Source organism: Lagopus leucura, unplaced genomic scaffold, assembly GCF_019238085.1.
Source record: "Lagopus leucura isolate 7727_CA_CO unplaced genomic scaffold, USGS_WTPT01 Super-Scaffold_100012, whole genome shotgun sequence".
NCBI classification, from domain to species: domain Eukaryota; kingdom Metazoa; phylum Chordata; class Aves; order Galliformes; family Phasianidae; genus Lagopus; species Lagopus leucura.
Genome location: NW_024962267.1, coordinates 5,593,912 through 5,614,909, shown reverse-complemented (window position 1 = coordinate 5,614,909; position 20,998 = coordinate 5,593,912). Strand labels below are relative to the sequence as shown.

Genomic DNA, 20,998 nt, shown 5'->3' with positions numbered 1-20,998 from the left:
ATTTTAGGCAATGACTGAATAGTTTTTATTCCCATGGAAAACGAAATGCTTGGAAGCGTGTTTAAATCATAGAGTAAAACAGAAATAACAGGTTCCATCTGTGCTTTCTGGTTGAAATTTATCTGTTTATCTGTCCAACTTTCTGCTTTAGAGTACAAGATTATAAGGTAAGCATCTGCTAATTTTCTTCTGGAAGTCTTTCACCCCAAGTACACAGTTAATGATCGTTACTATTAAAAACATAGCATTCTGTACAGGCTGTGTTTCTATGATATGCTCAACCATTCAGTGGCAGTCTTTAGTTATAGGCCTTTCTGGTTTTATTTGACTCTGTTATTTCTGGCTGATTAAAATAGCAGGCTAGTGATATTAACGTACTTATTTTTTGCTTATAGTGTTAGATGTTAAAATAAGTATGTGCGTATCTTGTCAGAAATTCGTCAGAGGACTGCAGCTCAAAGAAATGCTTCTACACCCACACCTGCTACTCCTAAGCAAGGCTCTCCAAAATCACTTGTTTTGGCAACACCATCTCCTAATCAGCAGAGGGATGCATCTGCTCTTACTGGACAACCAGAAAGAACTGCTGTGCCACCCTTGCAGTCAAACATTCTACCAAGACGCCCTGGATCCCCTGCTACTTCAGTGCCTGGAATGGGTAAACAGAATGCTTACTGTTATTTACAGTTTATATTGTTTTCTCTGGTTACCTATAAAATAGGCCATTTTCAGACAGTATGGAAATGGCATTTCATTTGGAAATTGCAGAGCAGTTATCTGATTAAGCAGGAGTTCCATATTCAATTAGCTATAACTCTTTACAGCTGGCACCTCTTGATGCTGAAACCTATTGCCTGAGCTCATTTAACTGTTATGGCTTCTTTGTTTAAATGGCAATAAAACTTTGCAGTGTTCTGTAGTCAACAATATAGCATACCTTTTTATGTTCTTAGTTTAGAAGAACTCTACAGTTATATAAATCAGATATAGAGGAGAACACTTTCCGAACACATTCATGTTTCTGACTAAACCCTGCACATATTTTTTTAACATACATCTTGACATTTATTTAAATTTTTACTTCAGTAGGTATACTCAGGCAATCTATATTCATAGATTTTAAGTATGAAATACCAAATATGCTAGAAGAATTGTCTGTGTTGTATCTGGATTTTTTTCTAAAATTGCACGTTAGTTTGGTGCAATAGTCAAAAGTTTACCAGCAGGTCAAAATCCTGTAGAAATGAATGCTCCTTAAAACTTGGTTTCATATTCTGGAAGTATTTTTCCTTTTGTTTCTGGTTTCCTGTTGTGAAGGAATGGACTTAATTGAATTGAGCATGTGCCATTTGGTTTAGGGAGGGATGCTAAAATTTGGGAGATTTTGAGAGAAGGAGAGGTTTTGTTCTGCTCATTGAAGGTGAATCAGTAGGGGCCAGATCCAGGGTTTGTTTTTTGCAAATTGTTGCAGACATTTGTTGCAGAATGTTTGGCAAGTTGGATCTCAAGACAGTGGAGGAGATCACAATCTCAAAAATATAGATTCCTTAGAGTTGGGAGGGACCTTTAAAAGCCATCTAGCCCAACTCCCTTGCAGTGGAACAGGGACACCACAGCTACGTCAGGTTGCCCAGGGCCTGATCTGGCCTCACCTTGAAAGTCTGCAGGAATGGGGCATCCACTGAATCTCTAGGTGACCTGTTCCAGTGCCTCACCACCCTCACTGTAAGAAGGCTTTTTCCATATATCCACTCTAAATCTACCCTCTTTGAAACCATTTCCCCTTGTTGTGTCACCACAGATCCTTCTGGAGAATCTGTCCCCTTCTTTCCTGTAGCTCCCCTTCAGATATTGAAAGGTCTTTCTCAGGTCATGTTGGAGCCTTCTGTTCTCCAGGCTGAATAGTCCCAGCCCTTTCAGCCTGTCCTTGTAGGAAAGGTGTTCCATTCTATAGATTATTTTTGTGGCCCACTTCTGGATGTGCTGCAACATGTCTATGTCTCTTCTGTACTGAGGAATTCACATCTGGATGTAGTACTCCAGGTAAAGCCTCACCAGTGCAGAGTAGAGGGGTAGAATCAGCCCTCATGACCTGCTGGCTGCACTTCTTTTGATGCAGCCCAGGGTACAACTGGCTTTCTGGGATGCGATGGCACATTGTTGGCTTACGTTCACCTTCCCATCCATCACTACCCTCAGGTCTTTTTTGGTAGGGCTGCACTCAAGCCTTTTGTCCCTGAGCTTGTATTTGTAGTGAGGGTTGCCTCGGCCCAGGTGTAAGACCTTGCACTTGGATTTGTTGAACCTCGTGAGGTTCACCTGGGCCCACTGCTCAAGCCTATCTAGATGCCTCTGTATGGCACGCCATCCACGTCATTGGAAGTGACGTGATGACTACATCAGCTAATTTCCTTAAATTCTGAGATGTGTCTCATCAGGACTTGTATTCTTGTGGATGTTTAAGTTCCTCAAGTGGTCATGGGGATGCAACTTGCCAAGATTCTTTTCAGCACCACTGTAATTTGGTGCAGTGTTATGAGTAGCGATCTGTTTACTGTGCTTTGTTAAGCCTTGTTACTGCTTAGTAATTTTTTACCTTTATTATGTAACTGCTAAATTTGTTTTTATCCCTGAAGTGAACTATAATGGCAAGATATTAATACTTCTTGATTATCTTGAAGTACTGTAAATTAGCTTCACACACCAAGGAAGTGGTCATTTGGGTTCAAAAAGTGTTTACTGAAACCTGCTTGTTGGAAATTCTTTAATGAGCTTACAAGCACATGTTCCTTCTTGGTTAAGATGCTGGCTTTGTAATCAAGTATCAGCAGTCTGCTAGTTTTCTTATTGGGGAAAAAAGACATCATTGGGTACAATGAATAAGCTGGGTGAATTTTAGCCCTTACTTGCAGAAAGGATTTAGAGGAGGAAGAAAAATTAGCTTGTTTAAAAGGACAGTTGCCAAGACTGTTAATTAAAATATTTAATGTGACTTTGATGACAGTGCTTTGTATGCATGTGCATTTTTTCTACTTAAACGTTAGTCTGTTGCAGCAGTGTTCTGTTGTATGCTGTAACTGTCAGTGTCAGTGTGGAAGCCTTGTTTTCTCTTGAGTTTTCCCAAACCTTTCAAGCATATAAAATCTTAGTCATGCAGCTGTAGTGGGAAGTATGTAAATTCACTATCTGTAAGAGTAATATCATTGCCTCTAAGTTTATGCATGGCTTGCAACAAATGTGAATAGCCTTAATTATCTCTAAAGTAGAGAAGATTAATAATTCATTTTCATTATACTATATTTTGTAGAGGAGAATCAATTTAACGTGTATTACCACGGAGCTCCCATATGTTTGAAAATTAATAACCAGCAGGTAGTTGAGAGTTTGCCAAGCTTTGCAAAAATGACCAGTCTTTCTACAATGATTGCTTTTGATGTTCATATTAATTACTGGTGTCCATAACAGCATGAGAACTAAGATGGTTGGTTTGAGTTATTAGTAGTCAGGTAATTGAAGTTTTCCTTGGAGCATGTTGTAGTGCTAGGTAGTTTTACTTAAATTTTACCTTTTTTAACTACTGGAAACTTTGTTATGATATATGAGGCATATAAAAATTTGGTCTTTTGGATATTAATCAGTGTTTGAATACTAACCAGATATTGAGGAAAAAAAAATGGTAGAGTTTCAATTTTATTGCAGATTATATCAGTCTTCCAAATCTTTGCCATTGCACTCATATGTTAAACATTGACCATTCGCTTTTTTTTTTTTTTTAATGGAAGCACTGAGTTTTTCCTCTTTCTTTTCTTTTTTTTTCTTTTTTTTTTTTGTGAAGCCTTAGGAAATTCGAGTTTCACTTGAAGTTTTCTCTGGCCAGCCTTTGGAAAAAAATCTGTAAAACGTAGGGTTCTGCCTAGTTAACATTGTAGTGAAATTCTTCTGGTAACTGCTTTGAGGTTTTTCTTTGTTTTAAGTACTACTTGTTTGCAGAATACAGGAATATCTTGAGAATGCTGATTTATGTCGCCTGATTTCAGTTCTTTTGTGAAAATGAGGATGATTTTAAAAACAAAACAAAACAAAAAACCCAATATGTTAAGAATGAAACTATGTGCTTATTGGAGACTTGTAAATTGCAATATGTTCTGATCAAATCTTACTGTTTATGTGTAGATCAGGACAAACCATTTAGGTCAGTTTTCAAGAATTGATGAGAGGCATTTTCTTTTAGAAAAAGCACCCTTAATAGCAAGATTAATCTCACTCTCAGTGTAGGACTGTGAGAGGACATAGCTCCAAATGTTTGAGACCTACTTTGTGAAACAATTTTCTTTTTTTTTTTTTTTTTTTTTTTTTTTACCTTAGGAGATGTAGATATATTACTATTGAACTTCAGGTTTACAACTGATTGTAGTGCATTTTGGCTGTGAATCTTCCCTTTGCTTGCATCTGTGAGGTTAAAAGATAAAAGGCTTGAGAGAGAATTGCTGTCGGTTACATTTAATGCTGTCTAAGCAGAATGCCCATCTTAGATCAGCTTATTAAGTGGCAAGAGCTGCTGTGTTGTCTTTGCCTCTGTATAACCATAACATACATGTTGCTTCTCTGTGGGTGCTTATGAAGGAATCTGCTAAAAGTTACTGGAAGGAATGACTTCAGCTAGGGGCAGGTAGGGCATGCATAAAAGGGCTACAGAAAAGATAAATTTATCTTCTGTGAAGCTTGAAGTCTGCTCTTTTTTTTTTTTTCTTTTTTCCTTGTAGTGTCTTTCAATTAAATGTCCTTCTGAATTAGTTCAACTAATCCAATCTATGAAACACATTTCCAAGAAAAATACTGGAATAGAGAATCAAAAGCTGAATGTGTGGTCACTGAAAGCCTTTCTAAGCTATGTGTTTTATATAAGTGTTTTTATTGGATATATTGAATAGTTACAAGCCAGAACTCTTCCCTGAGAGAATAGGAGTTGCTTTTTGCGCCTTGAGAATTTTACTCCTAAGGATTAAATATACTCAGTTTTGCATGGCTTCAGATTACCCCACATTCATTTCTTTCTCCTTGGCATTGAGCAAAATCATAGCAACAGGACAAGTTGTCTGGAACTAATGCTGTATGTTGACCCACGAGGCTATAGCATTGTTCAGCTGTAAGTATTTTTTCCTCTGTGATGTGTTAGAAGTTTAGTTAATGAGCTGCCAAATATGATTTCAGATGCTGTAGTAGCTTTTTCAACTGCTGAATGAGCTTTCAAGTATGGGTATTAGTCTCTTGGGTTAGTGGGTGTAGCATGGTCTTTGTCTCAGTTAACTGTGTGAGATCCTGGAAGGAACCTCTTCTTATCATTAATGTGGATGAATTCTGCACTGAATAATATGCAGAATCCTTGCTCATGTAAGGAGTCATTTCAGGTCAGAATTTAGAAGGCAGGACTTTGGAGGAAGTGTGTATTCTCACAACAATGCAAAGTGTTCAAGCTGTAGAGCAGACTGCAGTTAATGTAACCTTTAAAAAGAATCTGAAGGGTTGGGATATAAAGTTAATCTTGAGTAGTAAAAGTGGTCTCAGAAGGATGTGTTCTAAGGTTCTGTCCTTTAAGATGAGAAATCAGATGTTTTCAGTTGGTAGCACTTATTTGAACTTAACCTGATGTGGATGTTAGCTGGTGATTGGACACACAATTAAGAGATTTAACTAAAACTAATTGATCAAGCAGTTTTTCAAACTGAAGCATTGTCTGTAGCCTGCAGGTATGACAATGTGATATGCCAGTTCTGGGAGGCATACATCTTGTTGCATAGAAGTACTGTGGATAAAAGCAGTATTTCCTTTAAAATAGTTACTATTAATTAACAGAGAAGTGGAAGGCAGTATATGTTGCCGTATAATCTGATAAATGTGTTAAATTTTTGAATGTACTGTAACTTACCTTGTGTGTGTAAAATGGCTTTTGGCCAGGAGTGTCCTTGATTTGAAATGCTTGCTTTTTGAGTGGTCAATTTTTATTGTATTTGTTCACTATGTCTAACTTCTTCTGTGTCAAGACTAGAAGGGAAGATAGAAGTGTGAATGTAAGTGACATATATGGAAATTGGTAGTTTGTGATGGTGTTGAAGCAGACCAGAGGGTTTCAAACTTTGTTGGAAGACAAGTGATTGCCATTGCTGTGCTGTAATTGCTGTATGTGAACAGAGATGAAGGCGGTAGCACTGAATGTTGTTAGTTGTTTTTGAAAGGAGTTCTATTTTGGTAGTAATCGGACACATACAGAAATATTTTCATATCACTGATCTTCTGACTACTTTGACTAAGCACAGGTCTGAAAATATCCAGCTTTCCAACAAATATTAGATTACCAAAATATCAGATGTCTGGGTATGTTTAATGTGTAGACTGAATACATGCGGTACATATTTTCAATTAAGCTCCTGCTGCCTAGGGACTGCATAAGCCAATGGATGCTTCTTTGGTAGTGTCCTTACTTATTCTTTTGCTGTTGGATTGATTTTTTTTTTCCCCCCCCAGATTTGTTGGCATGAACTTGGAAAACTACATATGCAGATTTGAAAGTGTGTTAAGAAAACTCAAAAAAGAGCAGTACTTTTCTTAAAAAGTCTATAATTCTCAGTCGTCATTAAGTACTATTGATACATTGTTTTCTAGAAATAAATTTAACAACGTGTAAAAGTAAAATGAGTTAATGTAAGCTGAAGGAGAAGGTGAACTTTCAACTGTTGTGGGTTGAGAAAAAAATTAAAGCTTTCCTAGTAAATGAAGGAATATACATTTTATATTGAGTAGGTGGGATTTTAATGGCACTAGCATGCACACGTGATGGATTATATACAACATAGTTGAAAATCCATTTGATACTTTTCATGTCTTCCTAGGTCTTCATCCTCCAGGCCCTCCTTTAGCGAGACCTATTCTTCCTCGAGAAAGAGGAGTTATGGATAGAGTTATTGAATATTTGGTTGGTGATGGTCCTCAGAACAGGTAAGACATTGCTTAAGGAAGAATGCAAACAGTTGAGTTAGGGAACTTAACCCTTTTTTTATTTAAAAAAAAAAAAAAAATTAGAAGTGTCAAGACTATAAGTATTGCACATTTTTAAAATGAAATGGCTGCTGCTTAGTGCTTCCTGATGTCTGTAGGGAAAATGGTAACTACTTTGAATGGTATTAGCCATGATATAAAAGTAATAAACCTTGATACTCAAGTAGGTGAATAAATTGTTCAAGAAACCCAACCATTTAGTTATCTTTGCACTTCAACTTTATTACTATTATAAATGCTTTGCCTTCAGAACTGTCCAGACATATCTGAACTCCCATATTAGCTGTGGTCACTAATGTGGTACAAACATTTAAATGGTATTGATGTTATTTTCTGAAAATGCTAGTATTAAAAGTCTATTCAACTATGAACTCTAAATTGTAGCTGTTTCTAAACCAACTTTAAAAATTGTTAAGTATACAGATTTAGTTGTCCTTTAGTATCAATTTCACTGTGCAAATTAATTTTTTAGAGTAAATATCTAAGCTATTGGTGTTTAAAGTAAAATGTTTCTCCTGCTTCAGTGCGTTATTACTTAAAGGTACAAAATTAAGTATTGTTTTCTAGGTATGCCCTTATATGTCAGCAGTGTTGTTCTCACAATGGTATGGCTCTGAAGGAGGAGTTTGAATATATAGGTAAGAACTCATCTGTAGACTGTACAGTAGACTGTAATAGCTGGCTTGTTTCATAACAGGCATGTGTGATGCTTCATTTTGACTGTGGCAAAATACTCAACTGACACTGTGAAATGCCAGTTCACACAGGAACAGTTTTATGGTAACTTGCTTCTCTGTATCTAAAGATTCACTTTAAGATTTGAAGAAGTATTTTACTGCAACTTCCAGGACAGGGATTCTGTGCAAAAAAACTACTCAGTAGAAATAAACCTCCTCCAATGCATCCCTGAAAATTGCTTTGAACGGTTCTCAGAAGGGTTTTATGTTCAGAAACGATCTGACATTAAAGTATTCCTTTTTAACCAGAACTTAAAATTTTGCTTTGGCAAGAAGATCTTGGGGAGATATTGGAAAAGGACTGGGAACAAGCCCTGGGAGGCTATATGTGAATTTATGGCTGACAATAACTTAGGACAGACACAGCTTGTTATTGAACACAGATGTTTTATTTTGCCTTCTTTCTACCACAAGTGTAAGCCTGATGTTTGAAAAATGAGGAAATGCTAGATAAGTCTATTTAATCTTGTTTCTCTTAATTTTGTGAGAAAATATATAGCACTTTAAAAGAATGAGATGAAAGTTTCCTCTGAGTCTGAATATATTTAGTCTATATGTCATTCCTTGCTCAAGTGTATTCATAGTTCTGGTGTGCAAGAGATGACCATTTCCCCCCACTTGTGTCTTGGTGAAAATATGTGTTTAACTGTGTAAAATGTGTTATGTGGTATGCAGTATTTCGGAAGAAAATTGCCTTTTCTTAACTAAGCCTCACTGGAGCTGAATGCTCCTCTAAGAGCAAATAGTGAGGAAATGTGTTAGAGTACACGGCATCCTTTTACTTGAAAAACAAGCACAGTGACATCTTAATAAGAAGGTAATCTGCCAGCTTAGGTCTTCTGTAGGAAAGAATAGAACAGCATGTGACAACAATTCATGGTACTGAATTGCATTATTTTTTTGTCGTCTAATATTTCACAATTATGGGCAAAAATATCCATGCTGAAGTGCAGCGGAGCTGAAAGCAAACAGGTATTTAATAAGTAAATGTGTGCTGAAGGGAAGAAAAAAAAGCTAAATAGAACACTTGTATAAATTTGATGGGAATATGCTTAGGTGTTGATAGTCATTTAATTCTCTTTATAGTATTTTGGACAGTCAAGATATTGTGCAGGGTAGGGTGAAACGGTGAAATTGGTCAGTGAGGCTAATTACTGGATGTGCTTTTGTGCAGCATTTAGGTGTGCCTACTGCTTTTTCCTGAATCCTGCAAGAAAAACGAGACCTCGGGCTCCACGGCTACCAGACTTCAATTTTGAAAAAAAGCAACTTCCAGAATTGCAGTCGGAAACAGAGCATCCAGAATCAAGAGAGAGAGAACCGCAGGGGAATCGGCAGACAGAAGGTACGTGCTAACCTCGCCAAGTCTGCTCTTATTTAATGCCCAATGAAATTGCCATTTCCCATGCATGCAGCTATTGAATGTGCCAACTGTTATTGGTATGTAGTCTGTATGTTTGTCTTTACTGTACATTGGGATTTCTCTACCTGGGTGATTTTTTTTCTGTAGAAATAGCTTCACAAGTAGTTACAGCCTATAATTTTTCCAATCTTTTTGTTCCTACTTCTAGCTTAACTTGTTGATGCTGCTGTTTTTTGTCCCGAACTCCAAAGTTTCTTGATATCATGCAGTATGTTCAGCACAAATGATATCACAGCAAAATTATTTATACTGTTGTTACTGATAAACACATGGAAAACAGCACTGTAAATAAATTAAGGAGGGAATACATCTCGAAGTGGTTAACTTCAACTGTGTTCAGCAGGTCATTTGATTAAGTTGCATTGGAATTTCTGCCTTTGTTCCTTTTGCTGTTTTCCTCAGGGCAGGAAAATCTAGTAAAAACCCCCTTGTTTAAAATCAAGGAGTTCAAAGACAAATTGTCAATTTTAATTTAACATAGTTCCTTTTGAGACTTTTTATAGTCTGCAGATACAGTAGGCATCTGGTGTACAGCCAACAGGAAGATGCAGTGTTTTAAAAGACTTTGGAAATTATAATTTAGAACTAAAGAATCTCTCTACTTGCATTTTGCATTAGTTCAAATCAGGGAGTATGTTGGAAAAAGTTATGAGATGGTGCAGACCTGGTATTCAGACTGGAAGTTCATCAGATTGTAACTGTCAGATTGTGATGGAATACTTGTTTACTCTTTAACACTAAGTACAAAATGGCATGGGAATGCTGATTAAGACTGGTAGGGAAGACTTATCTCTGTGGGTGCAGTCTGATGAAAGGTGCATTGCAGGGAAAACTTGCTTGACTTCTTTTCCTGTCAAAGCAATGCTTGTGACAGGGCAGCTTTCCTCAGCTAGTTTCAGTGTAGTTCCCCAGCCAGTTGTTGGCTCACCTGAAAGGATGATGTATCGTGGAGCAACATACAGGAGGGAAGAAATTCCTTCTGACATAGATTGAGAAGCTCCACATTCAAGTATTTATTAAGACAGCATATTGTATTTCTCTCCCCTTGTGTTTGCCAGTGTGCCACAGTTTACAATCTGCTTTATGTATGTAGATATAGCTAACAGTTTTATTCACACAACTGAGGAGATGGAGAACTATGGTCGAATGGCAACAGAGATAAGTGTACTTGACTACTTAAATGTACTTTTATGATAATAGTATTGAAACAAGAACTAAATCATGTGTGAAGCCAAACCATGCAAATTTCACCTCTGCCCTCTAATTATCTGATCTTTTCAGTGCATAGTGGATGGACTGATAAATTCGTGGCTACTTTTAAAGGCAGAAGATTGTTGTAGAAAAGATAGGGGTTGTTAATGGTGTCTTCAAAACTCAGGCTTTCTTTTTCTGTATGAATCAAATGGAGAAGCTCCTGCTTCTTGGAGATATGTGCCTTGAGGACATCTGAATAATGTTCAGCTGCAGCCTTTTAGAGGTTTTGAGAGAGGGTGTGCTAATTAAGCTAGTATTATCTTTGAAGTAATGTTTATCAAACTATACTTCTAATGGGTCTGAGCTGTTGAGTCAGTTTACAGATGTTGTTAAAAAAAAAACTTTAAGAATTAGTGTGGGTTTTTCATTAGGCAGTTGAAATGTGCGAGTGAAAATTCTGTGAAATACTTCTTTTTTCTGAAAGTAGAATTTTCAAGTAAAAATGGCTTTCTTTTTTTGTAGATCTTCATATTTTGGTATGCTTCTCTAACTTTAAACAATAACAAAAAAAAAAACAACAAAAATTAAACCACTGTGGGGGTCATTCCCTACTTACCTTTTCCTGCTAAGAAGTATATGCTGAAACTTTTTGGAGGAGAAATTAGAACTTGGTGCATTGACTTTTGTTTCTATGTGGTTTAAATGCCTGAATCTTTTCTGAATATTTCATCTACAGAGTATGAACCATTCTGTTTTGATAATTAGTAAGCAGCCAGCATAGAGCATGCGTTAATATTTAACCTAACTAATATCTGAAGCATGTCTCGCTGATTTAATATATGCTATCCTGTCTGTCGCTGTGCATAACTGCCTGTGTCCTGCCACAAAGTAATGTCTTACGAATGAGAAAATATCATTTTCAGTAAATCACTTTTTCCATCAGAACCCTAATTTGAAGCATAACTCTGCTTACTGACAGTTGGGCTGTATTAATAAATGAGCATCTTCCTTGATTGTAATTTTGAGTTGTGAAGGTATAGCTCTGGGGAAGCCTTTTGTTCACTGTGGTAATATAAATGCTGTCATGGCAAGAACAGAATATCTTCACTTAGATGTGAACAAACATTAACATCAAGAAACCAAACTCACCACAATATTGACAACACAGGGATATCCAACTCTTATGTATAATTTGTTTAAACCATAGCTATATAGCTTGAAGAAACTGCAGACTAGTGAGATGCAGAAGTGCTATAAATGTTTTTTTTACCATCAGCTACTTTACTAATGAATGGAGCATGAAGCTCAATCTTTTTTCTGCTGTGTGCTCACACAGTGAAGCATGCTACATGGTACTTCTATAGATAAGAGATCTGAAGAATGGTTGTGTGGAGTGCTACTGGCACTGAACCTTGGCCTTTGTAATCCTCTGGAAATATGAAGTCATCACCTGTCAGTCTGATGCCGATTACTGGCACAAACATTGTTTTGCTATTCAGCTGTGTAACTTGGGAGATTTTGGTACCAGAATGAAACCAAATACTTGAGTTCTTAAGAAAAAAATTGATCTCAGTTTTTTTTGTTTTTTCCTATCAAAGGCAGGTCTCTTATGAACATCTCAAAGTATTCATGTTTGGATCTTATATTGGGGATAGAAACACAGCATGAATTACTTTCACCTTTGTGGTTAATTCTGCCTTCCCTGTGTTAGGTGCTTCTGCTCTGTTCTTGATGTGGACTTATCATATAGCAACATTTTGAATGTTGAAATTGCAGTTTGACAGCATGAGTATTTTGTGGTGAATATCTGGTGCTGATGTTTGTTAGATGCCTTTGAACTTCAGATTTCATTGTAGCCATCAGGAATTTGTGAAGATAACTTGTGATCTCCAGGTTTGCATGGTGTTCCCTGGCTGTCTGAATATTCTACAATTATTTAATGCTCTTGGCATATAGCAACTGTTAGTATGTTTGAGAAGATTTCTATTTACAAGGCAGATGCCGAAACTTGGTTTGCACTTCAATGGAAGTGTTCACAGTGATACTGTTCTCAAAAAATAATTCTATTCTGAGCATATGCTTGAGTTGTACCAAAATTAGAGCTTAGCTTTGGGCAAGTATTTCAAATGGAGCAGAAACATTAGGATTAGAACTGGTAGAAGATAAAACTAAGGAGTAAGTTGGTCAGATGGTCTGTTTACTTGCTTTTTTTTAATAATAAGTGGACAAATTCTGCTTGAGATTTGGCTTGCTTCTTTATTAAATATGCTTTGCTTTCACAGGACAGTGTGGATATGGTATATCTTTGTAAGCCAATTTGTCACTTAAAGTACGTGAATTTCTGCCTGCTGTGTTTTGTCTGCTATCTGGTTAACATAGCTAGAGTTCTGTGATTTTGAGGCAGACCTGGATCAGCTTACCTGGAGTTCAATGACTTGTTCACAGTTCTTAGTTTAAAAATTCCATTGTTTTTGTCTGTAGCATGACTATTCAAATCTTCTACTCAATCTGGTAGTGATGCAGTATTGTGATTATCACAGGTTATACAATGAAGTACCCTCTAAGAAGAGGGTTAGATGAACTCGTTATGTGTGAAGTACACGTGCTCTGTAAGCATTAAGCAGAGATGGTAGGAAAGAGGGAACTACTGAAGCCAAAACCAGGGCTTTTAAGTTTAAGAACCAGGGCTTTTAAGTTTAAGAACTTTATGGTTGCAATTTTGCCTTAAACCATCGTAGAGCTGTTTGCTGTTGCTTGTGCACAGCTGCATTCTTCAATTAAATCTGGGATTTGTGATTAATCATCAAGAATGCTACCTTTCTGTGGTCATCTTCAAGTTTACTTAAGGAGCTTTTTCTTAGCTACTGTTCCTATAATAATTTAAGGCACTCGGTATGAAGTTAAAATTCAATTAATCAGTGCATTTAAAATGGAATCACTGTGTATATTCAATGAAGATTTATCATAAGTGAGTTAGCAGTACCATTTCATATGACTGCTATGGCTTCCTGTTTAAAGAACCTGCTCTTTAGTTCCTTAGCGTTGTCAGACCTTTATTTATTATACTAACTTTCCAGGTAAGGTTTTCCTTTTTAAACTGAGAGTTTCAGCAGCTTCACGAAGTTTCTTTAAAATTCAGTGAGGGAAAAAGTCGAGTAAAATAACTGTTTTCTTTAGGGAAAGCGCCTCTATTTTTTGGTAGGTTGAAAACAAGGCAGTTCTGCAGAATGCTGAGCGTTGTTCAGTTAAGGGCTGCAGGAGCGAGCAGACAAGTAATGGTTGGGTTATACTATAGGAGAATTGAGGGCATGCAGTTCTTTTCCTCCCATCCTCTACTTTCTTTGTCACTCGAGCTTCAACAGCTGCAGTAAAGATCTAACATAACTTAAGTGTGGAGAGGCTGGAGCAAGAAAAGGCATAAACTCATTTGTAGTATCTGAGACTGAAGAAAAAAAGCAGAGGTGAGACAAGTAGCAAGATCAAGAATATTCAGTTTTTTATTGGCAGTTCTCAGATGTTGAACTAGATTGTTCTATTTTCTTCTAATTTTCTAATTACCTGACCTGGCTTCTTATGTTTAAAGTAGTTTCCACCAAGTAGAATCTTTTAGAATGTATTTGTGTGGAGGTTCAGCTTGGAAAAAGCTATACGGTTTATATTGCTTCCATTACCAAGAATAAAGAAACTGAATTACCATAATGTCTACTTGTAACCATCTCTCACATGAAATGAACAAGCCCAGAAAGATTCTGTTGAGTATGAATGTTCACAAATAATATGTAGTATTTTCAGTGAGGTCTGAACTCTTTTCCACAGCAGTTTCTTTTTTCTTGATAGTTTTACCTTTGGCAGCTGAGAACTTTATGTAATGAAACCTGTATATATGTTTGCAAAATATTTTCATATGCACTTTAGAAATATTAGCTGTTTGCTATTTCTGAAAATAGGTATTGGATTTCTTTTTTTTTTCCACAGAATCTGAAGAAGTGGCTCAGCTCGCTGAGTCAAATGAGACGGATGAGAAAGCACCAAGTGCTGAGCAGTTGAGTGATAGTCTTGTTGAAGAAGCTGAAAAAGAAGCAGCAGAAAATGTTTCAACAACTGAAGACTCTGTTTCAGATTCTGCTATTTCAACTGAACAAAGTGAGGAATCCTTAATGAAAGCAGAATAAAGTACTTCAAGTGCCTTCTGTAGCTAGTTATTAGCTTTGTTCATGCCTGTTGTTACTATTCAGGTGAGCTTTTTTAAATGGTACAACTTAAAAATCTCGCTTGAGCTTGAAACTGCCTCAACTGCCACAGTACGTCAAAGCTTTGTGTAAAAGTGGATATTGTAAATTAAGCATGTCTTTAAGTTAACTCACAGAATGTATAGTTGGTTGAAGTCTAACAGTCATAGACGTAGTTCACTATGCATATTTGAAAAACTGAACTTTTAAGTTTTATTAAAGGTGACCTGTAACTTGGCATCTCTTTAGCCGTTAACGAACAACTACTGGCCCACAGCTGATCTAGTAAATTTGGTCTAGTGAACTTAGATACCTTTTAATGTTTCCCTACTGAAGTAAATTGAGTACATCTGAAGTACAGATGTTTACAAATTGAAGTGTCATCGGACATTTGACTTAAGCATATGGAAAGTGTCATTACAGTAGTGTTGATGTTATTCATAGTTTAACTTTTTGATAGAATTCAATTAAATGACACTCAAAAATGGTATCTCCTTTGGTATTTGCATTGCAGATGAACCAGAGGCGCATACATACAGTTCTGTTTTGTGTTTACATAAAATATAGAAAGTCTCTGCACTTGATTGTACTTGAATACGAAGCACTATTTATACCTGTAAAATAATGACAAGATATAAGTGAATCTTGTGCCTTTGTGTATTTTGTTAAAGGAAAATAAAGATGTCTAGCAGCAAACTTGCATTGTGGTTCCTAGAACATTGTATCCATGCAGTTGTTCCATTGACTGCTTCAGAGGGTTTAGAAAAGCTGTTAAAGATCACAGAATAAGAGTGGTTTGTGTTTGAAGGGACTTAAAAATCTAGTGTCAACCCATATTTTTGTAGAGAAGGGTCTATGTTTAACTTTGTAATTTTTCAAGGGTTTAAAGTTATGGTACATGAGATTAATTTTCAAGTCAATTCAGGCTTGGAGATATATATATGATACTAATATGACTCTAGGCTTTCCTCAATTTACAGTAAGCATTTACACATTATTCATGCCAAGTATGTGTGCTCCAGTCTTGACACACTTGAGAGGAGAGGATTTTGTTTCTGCAGCAGGTGCTTCTTGACTTCCATTTACTGCAATAGAGGCAATAGTAACAAAAGAAAAAAGGCTGTTCAAGAAGAATTGGATCAAAATGCATGTCAAGGAAACAAAATTTATGTTTTGAGTTGTGTCTCTTTGACTCCCAAGAACATGAAGCAAAATCTGAAATTTTGCAAATTGCTAGTGATATTTAATTCAGTTGCAGACTGTCTCACAAAAGATGAGAGGAGATAAAAGAAAGCAAGGGAAAATAAATACTATGACTTGAGGTTTGATTGTATTCTGATTTTCTAGTAGGTACTTGAATCTCATTTTATTTCAGAAATACTTGAAAGCCAGGTCTTGTGAATGTCTCACTTAATTGTGAGAGATGTTATACGGTTGCCCTTTCTTCAAGATGAAGAGCAAAACCTCAAAGTGGTGTAATAAACAATTGGGAAGCTTATTGATGTTGGGTTTTAGTTGCTTCTGAAATTTTGTGAGTAATTTCTGGGATTTCCTTTTATTCAAATACAGTGTGTGTGTGTGTGTGTGTATAAGTTAGAGAAGAATTATCTGGACTACGTAAGAACTGCTGTGAAAGACAAATAAGTGTAGTTCATAACAGTGAGTCAGCTGGTCAATTTTAAAAACATTTCAGAACAGGGAAGTGAGGAAATGCTACTTTTTGTTGTAGCGCTTGCTTTAAAGAAGAATTGGTTACCCTTAGTTATTTTGACAGAAGTAGATCATTTAGTGGAATGAATCCTCCTATGAAGGTGGTTTCAAGAAAGCTGTTCAGTGTGGAAGCAGACAAGGAAAAGCGAAGAGAGATGATATGGAAGTTGCTTCCACTTAGAGGCTGGTTTAGATATTATCAAAACCAATTCATTAGGAGGGCATATGCTTGCCTTGAAGTCAACATCAAGAAGGTTGTACTGCTTATGGTGTTGGAGCAAATCTGACTTAAAGAACAGAACCATGAGGTGACACCAGTTGATGCAGGATGGAAGAAAGGAGTGTTTTTTGTCTGACTGGACAAGACCTTGAAACAGAAGAAAAGACCTTGAGAACACTTTTTTTTTTTTTTTTCAGGAATGGTATTGGAGCACTGTGTGACAATATATCCCAGGTTAATATCTTACATTAGAAACGTTTTGTCTCTGCAATTAACAAAAAAAAATTGTATCAGATAAACTTGCTTGTTTTAGAATTAATCCTGAAACTACTGGGTGATGTTAACTTGGTATAGTAAGACTTTTAGCTGCTATTAGCTGCTACTAGAGGCAAACATTATGAAGTTGCTGCTTTCGTCTTTATTTAAACAGAAACATAGAAATTTTTTTTTTAAATCCTGAATCTAACAGCAATTACTTCTAACAAATTATTAATCTTCAGAAGGTTGGGGAAAAAGTGCTTCTTCCTCATGTGTTTTGGCCTTGTCTTAGCAATATTCACACACTGATGAGTTTGTGGGGATGGGTGAATAGGATAAATGAAGCTACTCATTATTTAATAGTTAAAATCTCAAATGTCTTAATCTTCATAAAGTCTTTAGTACAACGGTACTGGAAGATTAAAAATACAAATAAAATACAAAAGCACCTTGTACACAAGGTTACTCTGGAGTGAGACTTTGTTAGATCTTCCACAATGAGGAATACAGACTGTAAGTGTATGGCCTTTCTGTGGAGATTTCACTAGAAAAATACACAACTATGAATACATGATTTGCCAAAAAGTTCCTAAATGTTATTTGACCAATACATTGAATGTTCTCAAGCAAAATCTAGGTTCTCACTTCCTTCTATGTCTTGCTGATTTTTTTTTTGTGTAGTACCTCTCAGACATTCTTTCCCATTCAGTTACATGGCTGAAAATTAGCACCTCAGCACTTCATTACTTTCTGAAATTAGGTGTAATATGTGTTTATAGAGTACACATTATTTAAAGGACAAAGAGAACCCTACAAATATAACATAAAACATATAACATAACTAGGAGCGCAGTGAGTTCAGTAACCTCAGACTGAAGGTTTGAAGGTTCCAAACAATTTGGACAAAGTTTTGCAGTGGTTAAATGTTACAAGTGGGGATTGAGAAGTCGAGATTATTCATTGGTCAGTATCTCAAGTGTCTCTCCTTGTCTTCTCGCTTAAGAATATGTTAGATGATGGGACCTGCGTGATAATTCATAGAAGATTTTTTTGTCTGGAAATTTCAATACGATGAAAATGTTTGTGTTAATTACCAATCTGTGGCAATGGTCTCATTTTGCAGTTTGTGGTCTTTGGGTGGAGTTGGCAATTTTCAGTTTGTGGAAGGTGATGAAGGTGAGGAATTACAACCAACTCTTCCCATAATTGTCCCTGTTGGGCTGATTGGCACAGGACTTTGCCTTCCAGGTCTTGTTGTGTAAAAATGCATCACAACAGTTGTGAAATTCCATCAGAAATGTTCCATGCTTTATACTGTCTGCCAGGCCAACTGTTCAGAGCTCTGATGTCTGACTTTTCAGGGGAAAAAGATGGAGTTCCAAGTGGACTGGAATGGTTTGACATGTAAAGGCCAGATTGGATGGGACCCTGGGCAGCCTGGTCTGGTATTAAATGGGGAGGTTGGTGGCCCTGCATGTGGCAGGAGGGTTTGGATATTCATGGTCTTTGAGTTCCTTTCCAACCCTGGCCATTCTGTGATTCTGTGACTGGCAATTTGTTTATGCAACAAGAAGAGTAAGTTGTAATAGCTTTTAACGATGGTAATTGCTGCCCTCTTGCTTTTAAAAATAAGTACATTGAGTTGTCCTTTAAGATCACAAGTCTCAAGGAATTTGACTTCTCTCCCCCACTGCTTTTGATTTGTGAACCTCTCTAGGGTCCTGTCAGGTCACATTCAATCTTTCCTCTGCAAGAATAAGACCCACAGAGGTGTATGATGGGCAGGATAGAGAGATGGGTTTTAAAATGAAACATATTGATTATGTAATAATTTGCTCCCAAACCATGGGGTTTTGAGATTAAAGCAAACACTTTTAAGAATCTTGATAGATTATCTAACCTGACAACGGTGCAAAATCCAAAGCACTGAATCATAATATAGCCTTTTCAAGGTTGCATAAAATCAATTTGATCACGACTTAATTTTTACGTGGTGGGAAGGGTCCTGACCAATTCTTGTAATACTGGTTATTTCTTTCCATACTCACCGTGGGAACAAACATGTTTCTGGGCAGGCCTAGCACTGTGCTGTAAGTGTTCTGTGTACAGTTACTGATATTTTTCCAAGAGGGTTTTGTAAGCCTTTTCCACTGTGAAATTATGTTCTCCTACTATTATGTGAGAAGAATTATATGCAAAAGCAAGATTGCAACTGCCAGAGAGAAATACGTGCAGCAAAAATTCTAAAATAATCGGATATGGGAGAAAACAGAGGGTGCAAATACTGGAGGTCTGGCAATTTAGATTATTCAATTTGTGAACTCCCATTCAACTCTAGATTTGTAACTTATATTGAAATAATAATTCTTTCTCTTGCTTTCTCTATTTTGTTGCCTAAATGAAAATAGAGATGCTGCATCTGTTGAATTCTCAAGCAACAAAGACCTTCCAGCTATCCTAAAGTGGTCTGGTCTTTAATTCCTTGCTTTGCTCCAAGGAGTTCTGCTTAGTTGAAGAAGCTTAATTTTTGAATTGCTCCTGCACTCAACATTTTACAAAAACAACAAGAAAATGAGTTTTAAGAGAACTGTTTTACACAATGTTTTAGAGGAAATGTGAAAGTTAGCATTTCTTAGGGTAATATTTGCACTCATCCTATAGATTTTGTAAATCAGACTTTGTTTAAACAGGAGAACCTGTCTATTTCTGGTTTTTCTTTCATTGTAATGTCCTTGTTATTGCACAGGTTTTGTGTGCCTGTGTAGTTTACAGTGTAACTAGTGTCTTTATTCAGGAATATTCTGAGAAAAGGATGTAGGAGAATCCTAGCAGTGGTCTTGATGAACAGTTGCATCACCTGTAGTTGAACCTCCATTAAAACCAATGGCAAAGTGAGTTCTTAGGGTCCGATAAGCTTAATGCAGTGTTGCCTGTTGGACAGCATGTATTGCTCTTAGCTTTTCTGCTTGTGAGAAGATGCTTAAACTTTTGCCTTCTCTTTTGAAATCTGATATTTTCCCAGTTAGACAAATTCTTAGAAATATAGAATTATGGTGATTGCTCCGAAAGTAATGCCTCTATTTATTTCCATGAAAACTATAACAGATACGAAGAGCATAATAACACTATTTGTTAAAGCCAACAGTGACCTACAAAATGCTATGTATTTTCACCAGAGATGTACAAGAGCCTGCATGCTGCACTTGTAAAAATGCACCAGTGGAGGTGACCCACTGTTGCCGCTGCTGGAACACCACTCAGTGCCTTGGTGTGCTCACATTCACTGGTTGATCTCCATCAACATTCCACAAACATGGATGAATGACAATGGGTGCAAATTTTTCTGCGTGGAGGAATTCAATTCCACACCTCCATATGCACACCATGTCAGAGGACATGTTTTCAGACTGGCCATTCTGCAGCCATCTGTCACGGGGCAATGAAATGGAATGGAATATGGTTTGAAAGGTTCAACCTCTATTGCTATACCGCCAACATCCACTTCTGCTGTCGTGGGCCAACGCAATAGTGACCAGTACTTTTGGAGCAGCCCTTGTGTGTAGATAGCTGATAAAAGTTATATTGATTTTGTTGTTTATGTAGTTTCTTGAGGGATTAAAAAAAAAAAACAACAAAAAAAAAACAACCCAACCCAACAAAAAACACAACATAATTCTATAAACCTACTTGATATTCACCTGATTCAGTTTATGGTGGTGGCTGGAGCCAGGGGCGGGTTGCTCTGCAAAGGAATGATGGATGCTTTGAAGCCAATGATAGTTTTTAGTGGTTCATTCTATGCTGGCTGTATTGAATCAACTGAATTTGTTTTTTTTTTTTTATATAAGGCCCTTGTATGTTACCAAAAAAAAAAACAATGATAGCGTCACTACAACCTCACAGCTGGAGGGACATAGGTAGAAAGGTTGTTCAGGGTTAAGCTGTGATGAGACCCGTTTATCTATCTGTGCTGCCAAACAGTTGTGAGAGTTCCTGGCTGATGGCATCCAGAGCCAGCTACCCTCAGAGGATGGGCTGTCGTGCTGCTGCAGGGTGCTGCGTGTGCCGTGAAGGAGAGGCACTGATAACCTGCCTTGACTCAGTGTAAAAAATTGTGTGGCAACTTCAGGAAGGGACTGTGGAGTTGTGAAGATGCTGACTTTTGCCCATGCTT

At 36.9% G+C, this 20,998-nt stretch overlaps 1 protein-coding gene across 3 annotated transcripts in view; it reads left to right on the top strand.

The window, feature by feature from the left end:
• The window catches only part of LNPK (lunapark, ER junction formation factor), a 39,100-nt gene extending 23,768 nt beyond the window's left edge, over window positions 1-15,332 (top strand). For all 3 annotated transcript variants that reach the window (XM_042874675.1, XM_042874673.1, XM_042874674.1), the window contains exons 9-13: window positions 434-658; window positions 6,888-6,993; window positions 7,621-7,691; window positions 8,965-9,135; window positions 14,383-15,332. In XM_042874675.1, coding sequence (XP_042730609.1) covers window positions 434-658; window positions 6,888-6,993; window positions 7,621-7,691; window positions 8,965-9,135; window positions 14,383-14,579 — 770 coding nt within the window. In that variant the 3' untranslated portion in view covers window positions 14,580-15,332. The remainder of the gene's footprint in view (window positions 1-433; window positions 659-6,887; window positions 6,994-7,620; window positions 7,692-8,964; window positions 9,136-14,382) is intronic.
• Window positions 15,333-20,998: the final 5,666 nt, after the last annotated feature.